Here is a 20,176-nt window from a genome sequence, read left to right as displayed (position 1 = left end):
TTCCATCCGTACTATATGCTTATGGAAACTACCGAACGGAGGGACCACCCCGGAGAGAAGTGTGCCAGCAATTAAGGTTCACATTCTTTCCAAACCGCAGGTTAACCGGCTCATTAACATTGTATCTGGGTGGCCGCCATTCGGCATGCGTACACGTGGCGGCGGCCATCTTACGCATGAAAATCTCAGCGGTGTTTGGTCGTCGAGTGCCTGGAACTCAAATCGGACACTCAAACAACCAAACACCGCTGAGACCTCCAGAGCTCCGTAACTGCCGAACGGAGAGACCTAACGAATCCCCATTCGGTAGTAACAAAGTACCGAATGAGGGAATCACTATCTAGGTGAATTAAAGTATGGATGGCAATTATAAATGTCTGTTTTAACTGCCGAACGGAGACCGACCGCAGGGCCCATTCTCATGGAACCCTTTTCGGATACCAACTCGTGTGCGGTCGGTCAAACTTCACCTTCCTGTAACTGCCGAACCACGGGTCCGATCTGGGTGAATTTTGGATATTATATTCACCCAGATCAGGGCTACCTAGCGGTACCCTAATATTAAGGATATGTGATGGTTTAGGGGTACATCCAGTTTTGGGGTAAAGTACTGTACAAGTTAAGGGGATTATGACTCACTCTGAGGGGAGGAGATGTGTGGGAGGTAACAAGCACTGTATTGGTTACTGTCATAATTATTGTAGTTCCCTCCCTTGCATGGGAGCAGGCTTTATAAGAAACCTTGGAATAAACGATAGTGAGTTCTACTCCTGAAACTGTGTGTCGTCCAGTTATTGGGAGTGCTGTGGGGATATTGCTGTACCTCTTTACCTGCTGGAAACTCTGCTGTGGATTTACTAATGACTTGTTCCTGAGCCTTCCTTGGATCTAAAGTGGAGAATAGCTGTGAGAAATCAGCTCTCCGCTACAGGAATGTCACCAGTGGGAGGTTCTCCTGCTTATCTCAGGTCACTCAGTCCTCAGCATTGCAGCAATGTCAGTGTCTATGCTTGACTTACAAAATGGGGACAGACTTCAGTATAATTTCTTAAATAGAAATCACTAAACATGTATGAATCTTACGATCTTTAAATAAGCAGACATTTTCTACAGTCGTGGTTTGTTCATATTACATGGTCAGTAAACTAAGAGTAATTACATCTAATTCAGAACAATAGTCTATGGGAGATACAGAATCACGACTTACCTGCCATCATAGCGACCAGACTGGCTTTGTACACATTGGTGAGCGATCCAAGTTCCCCTGTACCCAGAATCGTTTTCATGTGAGCGTCTCCACAAGCTTCACGGCACAAACTGATCTCATTATAAAGAACTAAAAAAAAAAAAAAACACTAAATAGTACGAGGGATTCAAATAAATTACCACCCACATTCAGACTATCAGCATCAAATGAAACAACCATATCCGTTTTACTAAATAGCATTTACACAGCCAGACAGCTCCCTGGAATAGCCACACCTCCCATAGATATCCCCACATCACCGGAATATACACAGCAAGACAGCCTCCCAACAGAAAATTCCACACATCACTGGAATATACACAGCCAGACATATACCGGAATAGCCAAATAGCCACAAATACCCGAGAAAGCCACACATAACAAGAATATCAACAGCCCCTCAAAATATCCACACATCACCGGAATATACACAGCTCAGAGATATCCACACATCACCAGAATATACACAGCAAGACAGCCTCGCAAAATATCCACACATCACCGGAATATACACAGCTCAGAGATATCCACACATCACCAGAATATACACAGCAAGACAGCCTCGCAAAATATCCACACATCACCGGAATATACACAGTGTCACGTTCACAGTAAATGATGTGGAACACAACTGCAGATTTCTTAGGACTTTGATATTTTATTAAGACACTTAGATGGAACTGAGACTTCAGTTCCAGAATTACAGGTACTGTTTCTTTAAATAATAAACGGTTTGCTTCAGTTAGCAATGACAAGGTTCAGAATTCATGAGAGTCCGTAATTCTTGTTAACAGTTCAAATTATAAGAGATTGTATACATTGAAATTATCAGTAGCAAGACAGGTGCAGCAGAACTTAAATAGAACTTGTCTTGAGGGATGCTGTAGCAGGCTTGCTGGACAACTTGATAGCAGACTTTAGTAAGTTGAAATAAAGACTATCTGTAGCAAGACAGGTACAGCTGAACTTGAATAATACTTGATTTGAGGAAAGCTGTAGCAGGCTTGCTGGACAACTTGATAGCAGGCTCTTATCTCAGAGACTGTAAGATACTTAGCTTCCAGAAGTAGAGGGATTGTGTCCCCAGCTCTCCTCTGAGGCGGTTGCTTCAGTGTATGGTTGCCGAGAGTGCAGGCACTTGTCGGTGATGAGGAGAGATGTTGGGGACTTGAATAATCCTCCAGTCCGGTCCAGTAGCATGTGGTCGTCTCAGCGAGGTATGTGAGCCGGTGAGTTAGGTGCGGTACGCGTTTCAATAATCCAGCGTCTATCAGCTGGTGCGGTCGCATTAAATAGCAGACCGCGTCAAAGGGGGTGTGGCTAAGCTCCGTCAAACCCGGAAGCATGAGGAGACATCGGGAGGCTTAAGGCATGACACACAGCAAGACAGCCTCGCAAAATATCCACACATCACCGGAATATACACAGCTCAGAGATATCCAAACATCACCGGGATATAAACAGCTCAGAGATATCCAAACATATACACAGCCAGACAGCCTACCAAAATATCCACACATCACCGGAATATACAGTCAGGCAGCCTCCCAAAATATCCACACATCACTGGAATAGCCACAGATGCCTGAGAAAGCCACACATCACAAGAATATCAACAGCCCCTCAAAACATCCACACATCACTGAAATATACACAGCTCAGAGATATCCAAACATCACCGGGATTTAAACAGCTCAGAGATATCCAAACATATACACAGCCAGACAGCCTCCCAAAATATCCACACATCACCGGAATATACACAGCTCAGAGAAAGCCAGGTTTCACAGGAATATAAACAATCAGGCAGCCTCTCAAACTATTCACACATCACCGTAATATACACAGCTCTCCGAGATATCCACACATCACTGTAATATACACAGCTCTCCGAGATAGCCACACATCACAGTAATATACACACGTCTCCGAGATAGCCACACATCACCGGAATATACACAGATCTTCCACGATATCCACACATCACTGGAATATACACAGCTCACCGAGATATCCACACATCACCGTAATATACACAGCTCTCCGAGATAGCCACACATCACCGTAATATACACAGCTCTCCGAGATAGCCACACATCACAGTAATATACACACGTCTCCGAGATAGCCACACATCACCGGAATATACACAGATCTTCCACGATATCCACACATCACTGGAATATACACAGCTCTCCGAGATAGCCACACATCACAGTAATATACACACGTCTCCGAGATAGCCACACATCACCGGAATATACACAGATCTTCCACGACATCCACACATCACTGGAATATACACAGCTCTCCGAGATATCCACACATCACCGTAATATACACAGCTCTCCGAGATAGCCACACATCACAGTAATATACACACGTCTCCGAGATAGCCACACATCACAGTAATATACACACGTCTCTGAGATAGCCACACATCACCGGAATATACACAGATCTTCCACGATATCCACACATCACTGGAATATACACAGCTCTCTGAGATATCCACACATCACTGGAATATACACAGCTCTCCGAGATATCCATACATACCCGTAATATACCGTATATACTCGAGTATAAGTTGGCCCGAATATAAGTAGAGGCCCCTAATTTTACCCCAAAAAACTGGGAAAACTCGAGTATAAGCCCAGGGTGGGAAATGCAGCAGCTACTAGTAAATTTCTAAATAAAATTAGATCCCTATAAAATTACATTAATTGAATATTTATTTACAGTTTGTGTATATAATGAATGCAGTGTGTGTATATAATGAATGCAGTGTGTGTTTGTATGAATGCAGTGTGTGTATATAATGAATGCAGTGTGTGTTTGTATGAATGCAGTGTGTGTATATAATGCACAGTGTGTGTTTGTATGAATGCAGTGTGTGTGTTTGTATGAATGCAGTGTGTGTATATAATGCACAGTGTGTGTTTGTATGAATGCAGTGTGTGTGTATATAATGAAGTGTGTGTGTATATGATGCAGAGTGTGTGTATATTAAGCAGAGTCTGTGTGTGTTTGTACAGGGTGTGTAAACTGGGTGGGGGGAGGGCATTTTTATTTTAATATTGTTAATATTTTTTTTTTATTATTATTTTTATTATTTTAATATGTACCGGTATTTTTTATATATTTTTTTTTGTCCCTCTCTCTGCTTGATACCTGGCCCAGGAGGGGGGCTATATTATTCCCTGGTGGTCTAGTGGCATGGACTGTGCAGGAGGGGGGCTGGGAGCAAGCTCTTACTTACATGTGCAGCCGCTACGTTCAGCTCCCTTCTCCTCCGTTCCAGTCAGCTCACTGTGTAAATCTTGCGGTCTGTGTGCCGCGCGGAGCGTTGCCACGGTAACCCGTGGCAACGCTCTGACGGCCGCGGGTCTCTCGAGATTTACACAGTAAGCTGACCGGAACGGAGGAGAAGGGAGCTGAACGGAACGGCTGCACATGTAAGTAAGAGCTTGCTCCGGACCCCAACAGGACTGCCGGGCTTGTAAGTTGCCATAATACAGACATTGACTCGAGTATAAGCCAAGTATAAGCCAAAAAATGTGCAGAAAAACTGGGCTTATACTCGAGTATATGCAGTGTTACGACACACCACCAGGTAGATGAAGCCGCCGTTTAGTAAATAATCCCCTTCTCCAGAAATGCAGATTTCATCCAGCCGATCGTCAAACTCCCGAACGGAGCATATGAACGCGGCAACTCCAGATCAGCAAATCAGTCGAACTCCTTCCACAGCTAGAAATAACGAAAGCGCTGTCCCAATAATAATTCCCCCCACAAACGAGACCAAGCTCCGTCTTGAGGGTCAAACAGGAATGTGTTTAATGGGGGCTATCTGCCCGGTATTTATGCAGGTCTCCACAAGGTGGACACTCCCCTGGGGGACCTTGTGGAAGACTGTAAAACATATTGGACAGTAGCCAATCGCAGTGGCTTCAACATAAGCCCTTCCCATCTTACCCATAAATCCTTCTTCTCTATCCCGGAGATAATTGGGAAGAAACCCAATTATCTCCAAGGATAGAGACAATCGCCATTTTAAGATACATTATAAAAATACAGTAAAATACATAAATGCAGAAATACCGAATAAATATGGTTTGTGTAACGTATCCCCAGATAGCCTGGATCTGAGTGCATATTTTTACAGAATAGTGCTCAGATCCGATGTACCTAGTGTAGTCAAAGTCTTTCACAAGTCCTTCGGTATACGAATGACTCCATGGGACGGCTATCTGGGTAAAGTCCATACGAATGTTATAAAACTCCCGAACTGACCGGTGTTCGTACGCCTCAACGAAATAGAAGGCGGGCGGCAGCTTCTAGTGGTGTTCGGTAGATAAAGTGTCCGCTTTTAGTTCCATAGGATTTACACTGAACACCACTGATCTTCCTCGTGTCCCAAAATGGCCGCCGCCTTGTGGTCGGCATACGAACGACGACCACCCGTACCAATGGAATGGAGAGGTGTCTGCGGTTAACCACAACGTTCTAATTGGGGCCAAGAGGTTAACCAGCAGCACACTCCTCTCCTTGGTGGCCGTTTATTCGGTAGTTTCAATCGGTATTCCAGAATCACACGAACAGGGGCATATGAAAAATATTATTATGTACTTTAAATGTATTTAATGTGTTGATATAAATATTATAAGTTTTATTCGGATTGCTTCAAGAACACTGAAATTGAGAAGCCATACCTTGGCCTATAGAGTATTACAGACTTTCATTGTATAGGAATGGAGACCACATCTGGTTCACTTTAAGAGTCATGTTGAAGGGCTTGTTTATAGTAACCTTTGACCTAGCCTTGAAAGCCTGAATTCCTTTGAAGACTCACATTTCTACAGGCAATTATTCATTACATCATGTATATAGAAGTTCTTTGTCTTACATAGCTTGCCGCCAAATATAACGTATGACTTTAATCATAGATTTCAAATGATGCTAAGTAACTCCCCTTTTTCTAAGATAGCCACTTATTTTAAAGTAAGGCAATCTTATGTATACTCCCCTCTGTAACTGAATTTTAAACCCATAAAACTGATTGTAGTTTAGAATTCGTGGCCAATACCTTTAACATCAAAAATGGATAACATCTAGAAAATTGCTCTCTGTATTGGACAAAGAATGTTAAAGACATTTGTTATTACCAGATGGATTGTTATGTTTGAATAAACATAAGTTAACTGCAAGATATTTGATTCGATTGTTATGAAAACTGATATGTGACAAACAAAGATTTCACGGAATGCCAATTTCCTACATTTAATGGTGGAGAATGCGGGCACCAACAGCACCAACAACAGCAAACTTTTGATTTAAGCCTGAATTATGACTGCTACAAGCTACAAGAAGATTACAATAAGAAGACAAGAAACTCACTGAAGAAAAGTTGAAATTGTTCCCTGAAGAAAAAAGCTTTAGTACCCGGCTTGAAACAGGAGAAACACAATTGACTGATACAGCAGGATGGCATCCCAAAAATCCTTTATTTAAACATTCAGTTTTACTATGCGAAAATAGAGTTGCGCAGGGGAAATCGTTCGAACGTGGAAATTTATGCTCAGTACTGACGGAAGAATAAGACGATAATAATTGAGAGGACAATCTGTATCCTTTTATCCATACTTTATTTATGAAGAAATAAATGTTATGACGAATTGCAGATCGAAGATGGCATTTCGGAGGATTCTCAAGAAATAACTACATATTCCAAAAAGTATTCTTCCATCAGATGATGCGCACACCTGTGGAAATCAAATACTTCAAGGGTATGTGTCTTTAACATGTCTGTAGAAGTTGCTCATATGTATATTGAAACAAATTGTATTAACTGTTTAGTTAATTATGGATTGGCAGGAAAAGACTGCTGTCAAATGTAACAGGATCTGTCTGTAAAAGAGTTAATCCTGAAAACGCTATTGTGTATTGAAATGGTTAGACAGATTAACTGGTAATGAGCAAAGCAATGTGGTTAAAAGGGAAAGAAAAAGTTGCATTACTGGCAAAAGGCTTTCTGGAAACTAATGATTCTATAAAGGAATGGTGTCAACTTAAAAAGACCAGTAATTGTTATGTTTGTAATACATCGAAACAAAAAAAGAAATGTGTTGTTAAAAACAATTGAAAAATATATGTGTTGTTGCAAGGTCTAGTAATTTACCTAGCCCCTAGTTAAACTGTAAATCTCTTTAAAAGTGTTAAACGAAGGAAATCGCCCCCCATGGCTCTCTTTTGAGAGTGCATTGGATGCAACATTAGTTGAAACAAAAACTCAGACTCTCGGCAGTTGTTGAAAGGATTAAGTAATGTCAAGGAAATTAAGATTTTAATATAATGAAAGAAATGCTTAAGAATCAGACTGATCTGTTAGACAGAACCCTTAAACAATTTCTTACATGTCCAAGATTAGACTTTGTTACTAATTTTGACAATTTGCAAAAATTGTTAGTCTGGGGAATGTTACAGATATTTTGTGGAAAAATCTGAAAGATTTGGATTCTAGTTTGGAAGTAGAAGTTGTGTGAAAAGGGCAGAAGAGAAGAAAAGATATAGAAAAATTGGGAAATTGTGCAAGAAAAAGGGTCAGATGGATACTCTCAGATTAGCCAGATTGATTAAAAATGTGTCTAAATATGATGAGCAGAGAGGACCTTTTTACAATATGAGTGTTTTTGAAGGTGAAATGAATAAACAAAAATTTAGTGATGTGGTAGCCACCAGATGTCGTTTGATCTGGCTGCCAGCCTCATTAAGTGAATGGGTTAAAAATTAACTCATTGATGTGTTGGAGGATAAAGAATGTGAAAAGCCCAGAGTTTAGTTGCAGGGATTGTTTCCAAATATATTGCTAATGGTTGTACAGTGTGCAACTGGTTTGAATAGTTTTGAATTTTCTATTTTTGATTAATTTAAATGGAAAAAATTATGATATACATGTTTGTGCTAATTTAAGGAATAAGGCATGGGATTTGATTACTGACACAAAACAGTTTACTATGTCTAAAGAGTAACATAGGCAGAGTGTTAGTGAATATGTCTCTAGAATATCAGGGTAACCAAATGAGCTAGATTAAGAGATTTTGCTGCTATGAAAATTATGAAATCCTTGCAATTGTTAAAAAGGAAAAACACAGGAATAACTAAAATGTTGCACAGACACACTTTTGTCTAGGGATACTTCAGCAGGACTGGCCCCTATTAAAAATGTGTCTAGTGAAGAAGGTAGAAGGAGAAATGAGGTTATTAATTGAATATGGTAATTTTAGAGTGAGGTTTAAGGAAAGACCACAAAATTAACAAAATTACCAGGGTACTAAAAACTATTCGGCCACACCCCAAGATAGATATTATAGGGTTTTATTAGAGTAATTCTATGGTATGCTATAATTGCAACCAATAAGGTCATGTTAGGAGATATTGTCCTAAATATGAAGAAAAAAACTTACCCAGTGAAAGGGAAAGAAAATTGAATTTCCCAGACCATAAGAATCTACAGAGAGTGGCAGCTGTAAAAACAGAGCATACATCTTCAACCAACCCCCCCTCACATTTCAAATTCATGTGAAGAGTGTATACTGATGTTAAGTGCCATTGAAAGAAAGGTGTCACAAATCGACAAGTAAAATCTGCCTAAACTCACCAATAAATAGGGATGTGTAACCCCTAGCTATTATCAGATCTATCTTGCTGATAACGAAGTGAAGATGGGCGACCATATATATATGGAAGACTAGAGGGAAAAATAACAGTTTTATTAGAAACAGGAGCAGGAATGACTCTAATAAAACACGCTTGCCTTTAAAAATTTAAGCATATCAACAAATCCCTTCTAAGTTTTTAATTGAACAAATGCACATGAAATTCTATCCATTGATAATGAAGTTGAGATTGAAGGAGGAAAAATCTTTTGGTGATTTATAGTTGCACCTCTCCTCCCACTGTACTATTATTATGGGAATGGATGTTATCAAAAAAAAAAAAGTTGTATGTGGATTTATTAAATTTGGTTTTATGGCAAGCTTTAGGTGAGAGCAAAACAGGTTGAGTGCTTAAACCTAATAATTTAAGATAGTTTAGTCATTATATAACTGTAAAACAGAGTGAAGTGTCACCTTCTATACAACAAGATGATGAGGTTGTACCATATCTTAAAACTAAATACCCCACAGTGTGCTCTAAGTCTAAACAAGAGTGTGGGATAGTGAATTTGCAAGTTGTAATTGTAGTTCTATACCCCCTGCAGTTAAACAATATAAGATCCCAAAGAATAAGAAGAAGGTGTGAATCAGGTGATAAAAGCATTGGTATCTCAAGGAGTGTTGAGAGTGGGTAATTCCAAATGTAAGTCACCATTTGGCTAATAATCAAGCCAATGGCACTTATGGTTTAATTGTAGACACGTATGTGGTGAATAAGTAAATCTCATCAGATATCATGGCGCAAATAGATGCTAATGTTAAGTACTTTCTGTATTGGATATAGTCAATGTGTTCTTTTCTATACCATTCAATCCAGATAGCTAGTATTGCTATGCTTTTACCTTTAAAATCATCAATATCTGTTCCAGGTGTTGCTACAGGGCTTCCAATCTTCACCAGCTTACTTTCATAAAGCAATGGCTCAAGTATTGGAACCCCTGGGGTATGGGAATAAGATTTTGCAATATATTGATGATCTGTTAAGTTCAAACAGTAACAAGGGAAGAGCATGAGCAGATACTGTGTGATAATTGTCAAACACTGGCAGATAATGGGTTAAAACTGAACACATTCAAAGTGCAGATCTTGAAGGAAAGATTTACTTTCCTAGGAGTTAATATAGATCCAGAATGTAAAACGCCATGTACAGCAAGGGTTAAAGCATTGCAGCAATTGCCAAGGCCAATGACAGGGTATCATCTACAGAAATGTTTAAGCTTGATAAATGTTAGCAGAGAATTTATATATGATATGGAAGGGATAGCAAAACCCTTATACAATATGCAATATGCTAAAATATAAAAGATAAGATCATCTGGACAGGGGAATTTGAAAAGAGTTAAATCTGTTAAAAGATGCTCTCACACAAGCGCCTGTGCTAGCTGCTCCCATTGAAACAGTACCATATATTGTTCAATGTTAAGCAGGTGTCTCTTCATTAATAGCAGTTTAATGCAAAGGTAGCATGAATCTTTACGAATACTGGGATATTTTTCTAAAATTATGTATCCAGCGGAAAGATGAATGTTTTCCTATGTAAAACAGCTCATGGCTGTATGATGGGCTTTAGAAGCAACACAACAAATGGCAGGATTTGGACAGATAAATTTACAAACCCCCCAAATATCTAAAACTGTTACAAAATTGTTCTGAGTTAGGAGTATATAGCCAGTTACAAAATAAACCACCCAGGGTAGAAACCAGTAAAAGCTATGTTATTCCTGATTTGATGTCAGAAGGAAATGGAAATATAATCCAGATCTCCTTTTGAGAAGCAAATAATACAAGGGATTTCTAGTTTGTATGTGGAGTGACGAGATTTTATGTTGATGGATCACATCACACAGGTTATGCCATATATGACGATTAAACAAAAGAATTGCAAAGATAGACTGCCAGGCCATATGTCTGCTCAGAAAGCGGAGTTAGAGTCTGTAAAGAAAGTACTAGAAATAACAGTATATGACCCAGTGAATATAATCAGTGACAGCAGTTATGTAGTTAAAGCTTTAACACTTCACCTCCCAATATGGAGAAAAGAGGAATGGTAGATTCTCAGGATAAAGCTTTAAAACATACAGGTATTCTGGCAGAACTGTTTAATTAGGCAGAAAAATTATTTAACTTGTTGTTGTGAAACAGACTTGTAAATCAGGAATTAAAGGAAACTTTGTTTGAGGAGTTGTAATACTTGAGAAATGTAATGAGTGCAACTGTTAGTAAAAGACAACAAATACTCTATAAGATCAGATAGAGAATGGAAGGATGTAGCTTTCAGTATAAAAAGAATGGATCTAGATACTGAAACTGGCATGTACAGGGTTAAACACAATGAAACACAAACATTTGTACCTAGTGGCTTATTACAAGGGCTGATTGTATTCAATCATAGTACACAGGGCATTTGGGTACAGGACAACTGTTTAAGGTCCTGCAAAATAAATTGTATCATCCTAATTTAAAACAAAAAGTGTATAAATATATTGCAGAAGTGTCTCATATGTGCTCTTTAATCCAAGACCTAAATACTAGAAACCAAAATTGCAGAGAGTTCCTTTGGCAAAAATACCATGGTACTCTATATAAATTAATTTCTAAATTAAAATGAATAAAATAAAATAGAAATAAAAATGCTTTAAGATAAGAGTAATTGGTTAACATATTTACCAGGAGTATTAATGTCTATTCCTGCAAATCCAAACTCAAGTGTCACCTCATGAGTTAGTGACATGTAGAACTATGTAATCACTTTCCCTAATGAACCTTTTGTTCCAAGTACATTCAAAGTTACAGCAGAACAAGCTGAATAGTTGAAAGTATTACAGGAACATCTATTGTTAGATTTGAAGTTTGCTACTTCAAATGTCGTCCCTTATGGTAAACTATGTGTTAAAGTTGTACAGCGCTACGGAATCTGATGGCGCTATAAAAATAAATTAAATAAATATAAAGAAGTAACACAGGGGAATAATGCAGATATGTTTAAGCAAGGTTACAAGGCAAAGGTAAAAATCATTTAAAACACCAGGTCTATGAAAAACAAGTTGGGAAGGTCCTTATGGTCCTTATGTTAGTCTAAGAATAAAAATTAGAACAAACTGTGTTACAGGTTTAAAAAGCAAACATTGGTACAAAGTGTAATAAATCAATTCTTGTGTCTAGTGATCAATGTAAAAGAAATGTACTAAGGTATAAGAAATTTACTAATGTATAAGAAATTTACTAATGTATAAGAATAGTAAACTGCCATCTGTTTTTCATTACAGAACCAATACTGTTTTACATGGACAAAAACCTGTATGATTTTAAATAAAAGGACAAATTGTTTGGACTTTCAAAGGACATTATGGACTTTCAAAGAGACTGTGCTTGTGGATTCGATTGGAGAGGACAATATTTCATGGACTAAATCAAACCGATTGTGTTTTCTGGTTAATATAAACTGTATACAATTACACAGCATAATAACTATGATACCGTTATTATTAATGTTAGGTAAAATCAATGCCCAAGGTAAATTAATGAATTAGTGAAAAATGTAAAGGTAATTGTAACAAGAATTTTGTTCTTAGGAGTTCAGAAATGAAAGGGTTAAAATGACTTGCTTCTCCCTCTTGGAGTGTAAAAAGCAATACAGACAACTGGAAATGGCTGTGTTAAAAGGCCTTTCCTTGTAAACTGATACTTAGAGACCAATATCAGAGAACAACATTAAAATCCCATAAGTAATTGGTATAAGTTATTATGATGCAATATTTTAAAATTCATTAAAATAAAGCATCAAAGAGGGGCTTGAAAAATATTATTATGTACTTTAAATGTATTTAATGTGTTGATATAAATATTATAAGTTTTATTCGGATTGCTTCAAGAACACTGAAATTGAGAAGCCATACCTTGGCCTATAGAGTATTACAGACTTTCATTGTATAGGAATGGAGACCACATCTGGTTCACTTTAAGAGTCATGTTGAAGGGCTTGTTTATAGTAACCTTTGACCTAGCCTTGAAAGCCTGAATTCCTTTGAAGACTCACATTTCTACAGGCAATTATTCATTACATCATGTATATAGAAGTTCTTTGTCTTACATAGCTTGCCGCCAAATATAACGTATGACTTTAATCATAGATTTCAAATGATGCTAAGTAACTCCCCTTTTTCTAAGATAGCCACTTATTTTAAAGTAAGGCAATCTTATGTATACTCCCCTCTGTAACTGAATTTTAAACCCATAAAACTGATTGTAGTTTAGAATTCGTGGCCAATACCTTTAACATCAAAAATGGATAACATCTAGAAAATTGCTCTCTGTATTGGACAAAGAATGTTAAAGACATTTGTTATTACCAGATGGATTGTTATGTTTGAATAAACATAAGTTAACTGCAAGATATTTGATTCGATTGTTATGAAAACTGATATGTGACAAACAAAGATTTCACGGAATGCCAATTTCCTACAGCATACGGACAGGAAATCCAGCGAAAATAAATAAAGGCAAACAGACGAACCAGCAATACTAGTCTATACAGATGGATCTGTCACATACGGTATCTCTCTAAGTTTGGATTCCAATATTGTTGAATGGGTATAGCAGTGGCAGAGTGACAGGCAACAGAGGGTTGTAGTCAATGGAGCATATTAGAAGCTTGGGCTTGTCACCAGTGGGGTACCTCAGGGATCTGTACTTGGACCCACTCTCTTTTTTATTTTTATTAGTGATATTGCAGGTCTTGATGGAAAGGTATGTCTTTTTGCTGATGAAACTAAGATATGTAACAGGGTTGATGTTCCAGGAGGGATAAGCCAAATGGCAAATGATTTAGGTAAACTAGAAAAATGTTCAGAGTTGTGGCAACTGACATTTAATGTGGATAAGTGCAAGATAAAGCATCTTGGACGTAACAACCCAAGGGCAGAGTACAGAATATATGATACCCTACTAACCTCAACATCTAAGGAAAGGGATTTATGGGTGATTAATTCTGATGACTTAAAGGTAGGCAGACAATGTAATAGAGCAGCAGGAAATGCTAGCAGAATGCTTGGTTGTATAGGGAGAGGTATTGGCAGTAGAAAGAGGGAAGTGCTCATGCTATTGTACAGACCACTGGTGAAACCGCACTTGGAGTATTGTACGCAGTACTGGAGACCGTGTCTCCAGAAGGATATTGATACTTTAGAGAGAGTTCAGAGAAGGGCTACTAAACTGGTTGATGGATTGCAGGATAAAACTTACCACGAAAGGTCAAATGAACTTAACATGTATAGCTTGGAGGAAAGACGAGACAGGGGGGATATGATAGAAACATTTAAATACATAAAGGGGGATCAACACAGTAAAGGAGGAGACTATATTTAAAATAAGAAAAGCTACCACAACAAGAGGACAAAGTCTTAAATTAGAGGGGCAAAGGTTTAAAAATAATATCAGGAAGAATTACTTTACTGAGAGGGTAGTGGATAGCCTTCCAGCTGAAGTGGTAGAGGTTAACACAGTAAAGGAGTTTAAGCATGCGTGGGATAGGCATAAGGCTATCCTAACTATAAGATAAGGCCAGGGACTAATGAAAGTATTTAGAAAATTGTGCAGACTAGATGGGCCGAATGGTTCTTATCTGCCGTCACATTCTATGTTTCTATGTCGTCTATGTTTCTATGTCGTCTGTTTCTATGTCTATGTTTCTATATACACAGCTCTGTCCTTTTCATGCTCTCTCTATGTGGATTACTGGGTACAGAACCACAGACACGGTTGGGAAGCTCTGACGGGCAAGGGGTTACTTTAATTGAGAAGTACAGAGTCCTTTAATTGACTATAACAGAACAAAGTTACCTTCCCACTGGCCAGTCAGTGCTAGTGTCCGGTTAATAACAATGTCAATCTCAGTTGCACCATCCTCCACCGCCATCTTGATTTCTTCTAGTCGTGTCTTCAATGGTGTCTGCCCAGCAGGAAAACCTGTAGCCACTGTAAAAGATTAAAGCTTTACATTAAAAATTCTATACTGGAATACTTCCACCCCAAATGATTGAACCTTGCATTACTATTCCCACTAATACCCAGTTGGCTGCTTGGGCTATAAATTACATTACAATGCATGAACCACAAATCTAGAACAGACACAAACGTGGACCATACACAGCACACAGATACACTGATCCTGGAACAAACACAGCGTAGACACTAACCTGGAACACACAGAGCGCACAGACACAAACCTGGAACATACACAGCACACAGATACACTGATCCTGGAACACACAGAGCGTAGACACTAACCTGGAACACACACAGCGTGCAGACACAAACCTGGAACATGCACAGCACACAGATACACTGATCCTGGAACACACAGAGCATAGACACTAACCTGGAACACACACAGCGTGCAGACACAAACCTGGAACATACTCAGCACACAGATACACTGATCCTGGAACACACAGAGCGTAGACACTAACCTGGAACACACAGAGCGCACAGACACAAACCTGGAACATACACAGCACACAGATACACTGATCCTGGAACACACAGAGCGTAGACACTAACCCGGAACACACACAGCTTACAGACACAAACCTGGAACATACACAGCACACAGATACACTGATCCTGGAACACACAGAGCATAGACACTAACCTGGAACACACACAGCGTGCAGACACAAACCTGGAACATACACGGCACACAGATACACTGATCCTGGAACACACAGAGCGTAGACACTAACCTGGAACACACACAGCATGCAGACACAAACCTGGAACATACACGGCACACAGATACACTGATCCTGGAACACACAGAGCATAGACACTAACCTGGAACACACACAGCTTACAGACACAAACCTGGAACATACATAGCACACAGATACACTGATCCTGGAACACACAGAGCATAGACACTAACCTGGAACACACACAGCTTACAGACACAAACCTGGAACATACACAGCACACAGATACACTGATCCTGGAACACACAGAGCGTAGACACTAACCTGGAACACACACAGCTTACAGACACAAACCTGGAACATACATAGCACACAGATACACTGATCCTGGAACACACAGAGCGTAGACACTAACCTGGAACACACACAGCGTGCAGACACAAACCTGGAACATACACAGCACACAGATACACTGATCCAGGAAGACACAGAGCGTAGACACTAACCTGGAACACACACAGCTTACAGACACAAACCTGGAACATACACAGCACACAGATACACTGATCCTGGAACACACATAGCGTAGACACTAACCTGGAACACACACAGCTTACATACACAAACCTGGAACATACACAGCACACAGATACACTGATCCAGGAAGACACAGAGCATAGACACTAACCTGGAACACACACAGCGTACAGACACTAACCTGGAACACACACAGCGTACAGACACTAACCTGGAACACACACAGCGTACAGACACTAACCTGGAACACACACAGTGTACAGACACAAACCTGGAACATACACAGCACACACATACACTGATCCTGGAACACACACAGCGTACAGACACAAATCTGGAACACACACAGCGTACAGACACAAACCTGGAACATACATAGCACACAGATACACTGATCCTGGAACACACAGAGCGTACAGACACTAACCTGGACCTCACAGAGCGCACAGACACTATCCCGGAACACACACAGTGCACAGACACTAACCTGGAACATACACAGCACACAGATACACTGATCCTGGAACACACACACAGGGTACAGACACTAACCTGGAACACACACAGCGCAGACAAAAAATGGATACAAATACAGAAAGATAAGTCCTGCGCTCACTCCCATCACTGGGCGGCGGCAATGACTACAGTACACATCAGCCCCAATATATAGTAAAAAAAAAAGAAAAAACAGTTACCTGCGCTCTCTCCTTAATCCCTATGTATTTTTAAACAAATGGAGTTTTTTTAGTTACCTCCAATGGCCATAAGAGGATAAGCCCACCTGCCAACGCCAAGGCAGACCCCCCCACGTGTGTTTAAAAATACATAGGGATTAAGGAGAGAGCGCAGGTAACTGTTTTTTCTTTTTTTTTTACTATATATTGGGGCTGATGTGTACTGTAGTCATTGCTGCCGCCCAGTGATGGGAGTGAGCGCAGGACTTATCTTTCTGCATTTGTATCCATTTTTTGTATCACTCAGCCTTGTTACAATGTGTGGCGAAACCAACCTCGCCACTGTACACTGGAGAAGCCTGGTTGCTTGCCTGCTCCCTTTAGACTATGGCCCTGCAGTTCAAACCTTTATTTTCCCTGCAGAAAGGCTTATTCATGCCTTTCTGCCGGGGTGTTCGGTAGATTCAATCTACCGAACAAAGTACCGATCTAAGGACCACCTGGGAACTGGAGTGTGCCGTCAATTGACCACCCAGCAGCTGCGGTTAACCGCAGCTTAATTGACGAATGCTGGGTGGCCTTTGTTCGTCGAACGAACACGTGGCGGCGGCCATTTTAAAATCCTGAACAGCGGTGTTATGCCGTCGAGTGTCTGGAGCTAAAATCGGACACTCGACTAGGCAAACACCGCTGAGACCTCCAGACTTCCGTGGATTCGTGCCGCAACTACCGAACGGGCCGCCGTTCGGTAGAAAGACTAATGTCCACATGGGGAGTCTAACAAACACAAGGAAACCCACGGATGGCAAGCCGTTCGGGACATTTAATACGTTAACAGAGACCGACCGCAAGGCCAAGCCTCATGGAACTATTTTGCCTGTGCGGTCGGTCAAAACTTTAAACCCCCATAACTCCCGAACCCCTGGTCCGATCTGGGTGATCTTTGAGTATGTTGCCCACCCAGATCAGGGCTATCAGGGGATCCCCTATTTAGGAGTGTACTCTAGGTATTTGGGGTACATCCAGAAAGTGGAGAAATAATGTACATGATTAAGGGGATTATGTGTCATGCTGAGAGGAGGAGATTAGTGGGAGGTAATTCATGTGGGATTGGTGCATCGGGTAATGACTGTAAATCCCTCCCTTGCATGGGAGAATCCTTTATAAGCCAGTTGTGTTAATCAACGTGTGTTGCTGCTTAACCCTGAAAGTGAAGTGTCGTCTCATTCTTGGGGGGAATTTGACAGTATGCCGATTGCCAGGAGTGTAAGCTGTTCGTAGGGCTTTTCCTGTTCGGCTGCTTCCAGGGTTTGTGTATTTCCTGTTCGGGAGTGGGTGCATTCGTGTAGTTTGCAGTTCGGGAGATTGGTGATTGCAGTAGCTGCTTGTCTATCTGGAAGGGGATTATCGCCTAAATGGTTTTTATCCCTTGTGAGCTAAACGGTCCGTTACACAATGCAGCCGCCCATCCCATGTGTTCCCTATTAAGGGTTAATAATATAAAGGGGTGTATATCAAAAATACCCCTTTCTGTCTCATTAGAGATCTCAAGGAAGCAAGGTGAATGGTTAGAGTTAGGACCCACCCGGGGGGGGGGTGGAGGGGGGGTCTGCCCTGACGTTGGCAGGTTGGCTTATCCTCTCATGGCCATTGGAGGTAACTAAAAAACCTCCATTTGTTTCAAAATACATAGGGATTAAGGAGAGAGCGCAGGTAACTTGTTTTTCTTTGGTTTTTACTAACCTGAAACACACAGCGCACAGACACTAACCTGGAACACACAGTGCACAGACACTAACCTGGAACACATACAGCTCACAGACACTAACTTGGAACGCACACAGCACACAGGCACTAACCTGGAACTCACACATCGCACAGACACTAACCTGGAATGCACACACAGCACATGGACACTAACCTGGAACACACACAGTGCATGAACACTAACTTAGAACACACACAGCGCACATACACTAACCTGGAACACACACAGAGCACAGACACTAACCTGGAACACACACAGTGCACATACACTAACCTGGAAAACACACAGCTCACAGACACTAACCTGGAACACACACAGCTCACAGACACTAACCTGGAACACGCACAGCTCACAGACACAAACCTGGAACACACACAGCAGGCAGCCAGACTGCAGCCTGAGCCCATCATCATCCTCTTGTCCTCATCTGGTTGTAAGTAGGCAATCCAATATATTAATATCTAATTGACCTCATTAAAGGGCCACTATAATCACCAGAACCACTACAGTGTAATGTAGTGGTTCTGGTGTCTTTAGTCTGTGCATAAAATACACTTTGTGCAGAACTGGCGTTGGCCCATATGGCAGAGCATATGGGTGGGGCATTGTGATGTTACATGGTGGGCAGAACATATGGGGGGCGGCAAATTTTTGTTTGCCTAGGGCGGCAAAAATCGTTGCACCGGCCCTGGGAACACACACACACTAACCCGGAACACACACTGCACACACACACTAACCTGGAATAGACTTGCCTAATAATGACAAATGTAATATCCTAATAAGTAACAACTACTTTGCCAATTTCTACATTTGCATTGTTAAATGAACGCTCCTTTAAATATATATATATATATATATATATATATATATATGTTTTACGTTTAGTAGATATACCCTTAAAGAAACCATTTGTGTATTTTTGTCTGCATATGGAAAAAGATATTCTGTTCCCAGCCATTGGCGCACTCCCCTGATTCCTGTTGTACATCTCATTGAGAAAAGGGGGGAAGTGAAGAGGGGCGCTGCATGCCGCAGCCCAGAGCACCTGCAGCTTGCTACCTCTGTGGAAGCAGAAAGAAACCTTCCTGGCTGACGTGTTCCTGCCCCCAGCAAATTGTAATAATATACAATATGATGTCCCCGCTGGGTTCCGATTATAACATAATGCCCTGTCTGATGATAGGGATCCTCTAAGGATTGGCAGCTCTGTGTCACACACAGCAGGAGGAAAGGCATACCTGATGCGACAGGAATGTTAGCACCAGCGTCTTTCAGTGCTTTTACTGTCTCCTTCACACGAGATGAATAAACGCACACAGCTCCCGTAGTGATCCCTGTGAAAGATGGAGTACAACCATTACAAACTACTTGCTGTCATTCCAGCCAAAAACAGGATCCTGTCTGGTGGAGAGAAGCCATGTATCGCTGCACCCGGCTCTCACTCTATGCCCTCCCACTGCGCAGGAACTGATCTTCTGTCCTGACTGCTACTCTATCTAATCACAGCTCAGACCCAAAATACATCTCTCACTGCCAAAAGA

The 20,176-nt window shown here is 40.6% G+C and overlaps 1 protein-coding gene and 2 long non-coding RNA genes across 8 annotated transcripts in view; all 3 read right to left on the bottom strand.

Annotated features, from left to right (window-relative positions):
- Window positions 1-20,176, bottom strand: part of DERA (deoxyribose-phosphate aldolase) — a 74,473-nt gene that overhangs the window by 29,840 nt on the left and 24,457 nt on the right. For all 3 annotated transcript variants that reach the window (XM_063446614.1, XM_063446613.1, XM_063446612.1), the window contains exons 4-6: window positions 19,874-19,969; window positions 14,803-14,937; window positions 1,208-1,336 (exon numbers count right to left, since the gene is read on the bottom strand). In XM_063446614.1, the coding sequence (XP_063302684.1) occupies window positions 1,208-1,336; window positions 14,803-14,937; window positions 19,874-19,969 (360 nt within the window). The remainder of the gene's footprint in view (window positions 1-1,207; window positions 1,337-14,802; window positions 14,938-19,873; window positions 19,970-20,176) is intronic.
- Window positions 15,226-15,510, bottom strand: LOC134602103 (uncharacterized). The gene is made up of 3 exons (XR_010090414.1): window positions 15,462-15,510; window positions 15,399-15,431; window positions 15,226-15,244 (listed from the first exon to the last, which is right to left on the bottom strand). It is a non-coding gene; the product is annotated as an uncharacterized LOC134602103 (long non-coding RNA).
- Window positions 15,676-16,813, bottom strand: LOC134600659 (uncharacterized). 4 transcript variants are annotated; one of them, XR_010090353.1, is made up of 4 exons: window positions 16,342-16,813; window positions 16,160-16,222; window positions 15,917-16,098; window positions 15,676-15,704 (listed from the first exon to the last, which is right to left on the bottom strand). It is a non-coding gene; the product is annotated as an uncharacterized LOC134600659 (long non-coding RNA). The 4 variants fall into 4 exon arrangements; XR_010090352.1 differs by lacking the exon at window positions 15,676-15,704 and having other exon boundaries at window positions 15,779-16,098; window positions 16,160-16,250; XR_010090354.1 differs by lacking the exon at window positions 15,676-15,704 and having other exon boundaries at window positions 15,779-16,068; window positions 16,190-16,250.

The sequence above is a fragment of the Pelobates fuscus genome, chromosome 3 (genome assembly GCF_036172605.1).
Source record: "Pelobates fuscus isolate aPelFus1 chromosome 3, aPelFus1.pri, whole genome shotgun sequence".
NCBI lineage: Eukaryota > Metazoa > Chordata > Amphibia > Anura > Pelobatidae > Pelobates > Pelobates fuscus.
The sequence above is the reverse complement of the archived record's forward strand: the minus strand, read 5'-3'. Positions and strand labels throughout refer to the sequence as shown.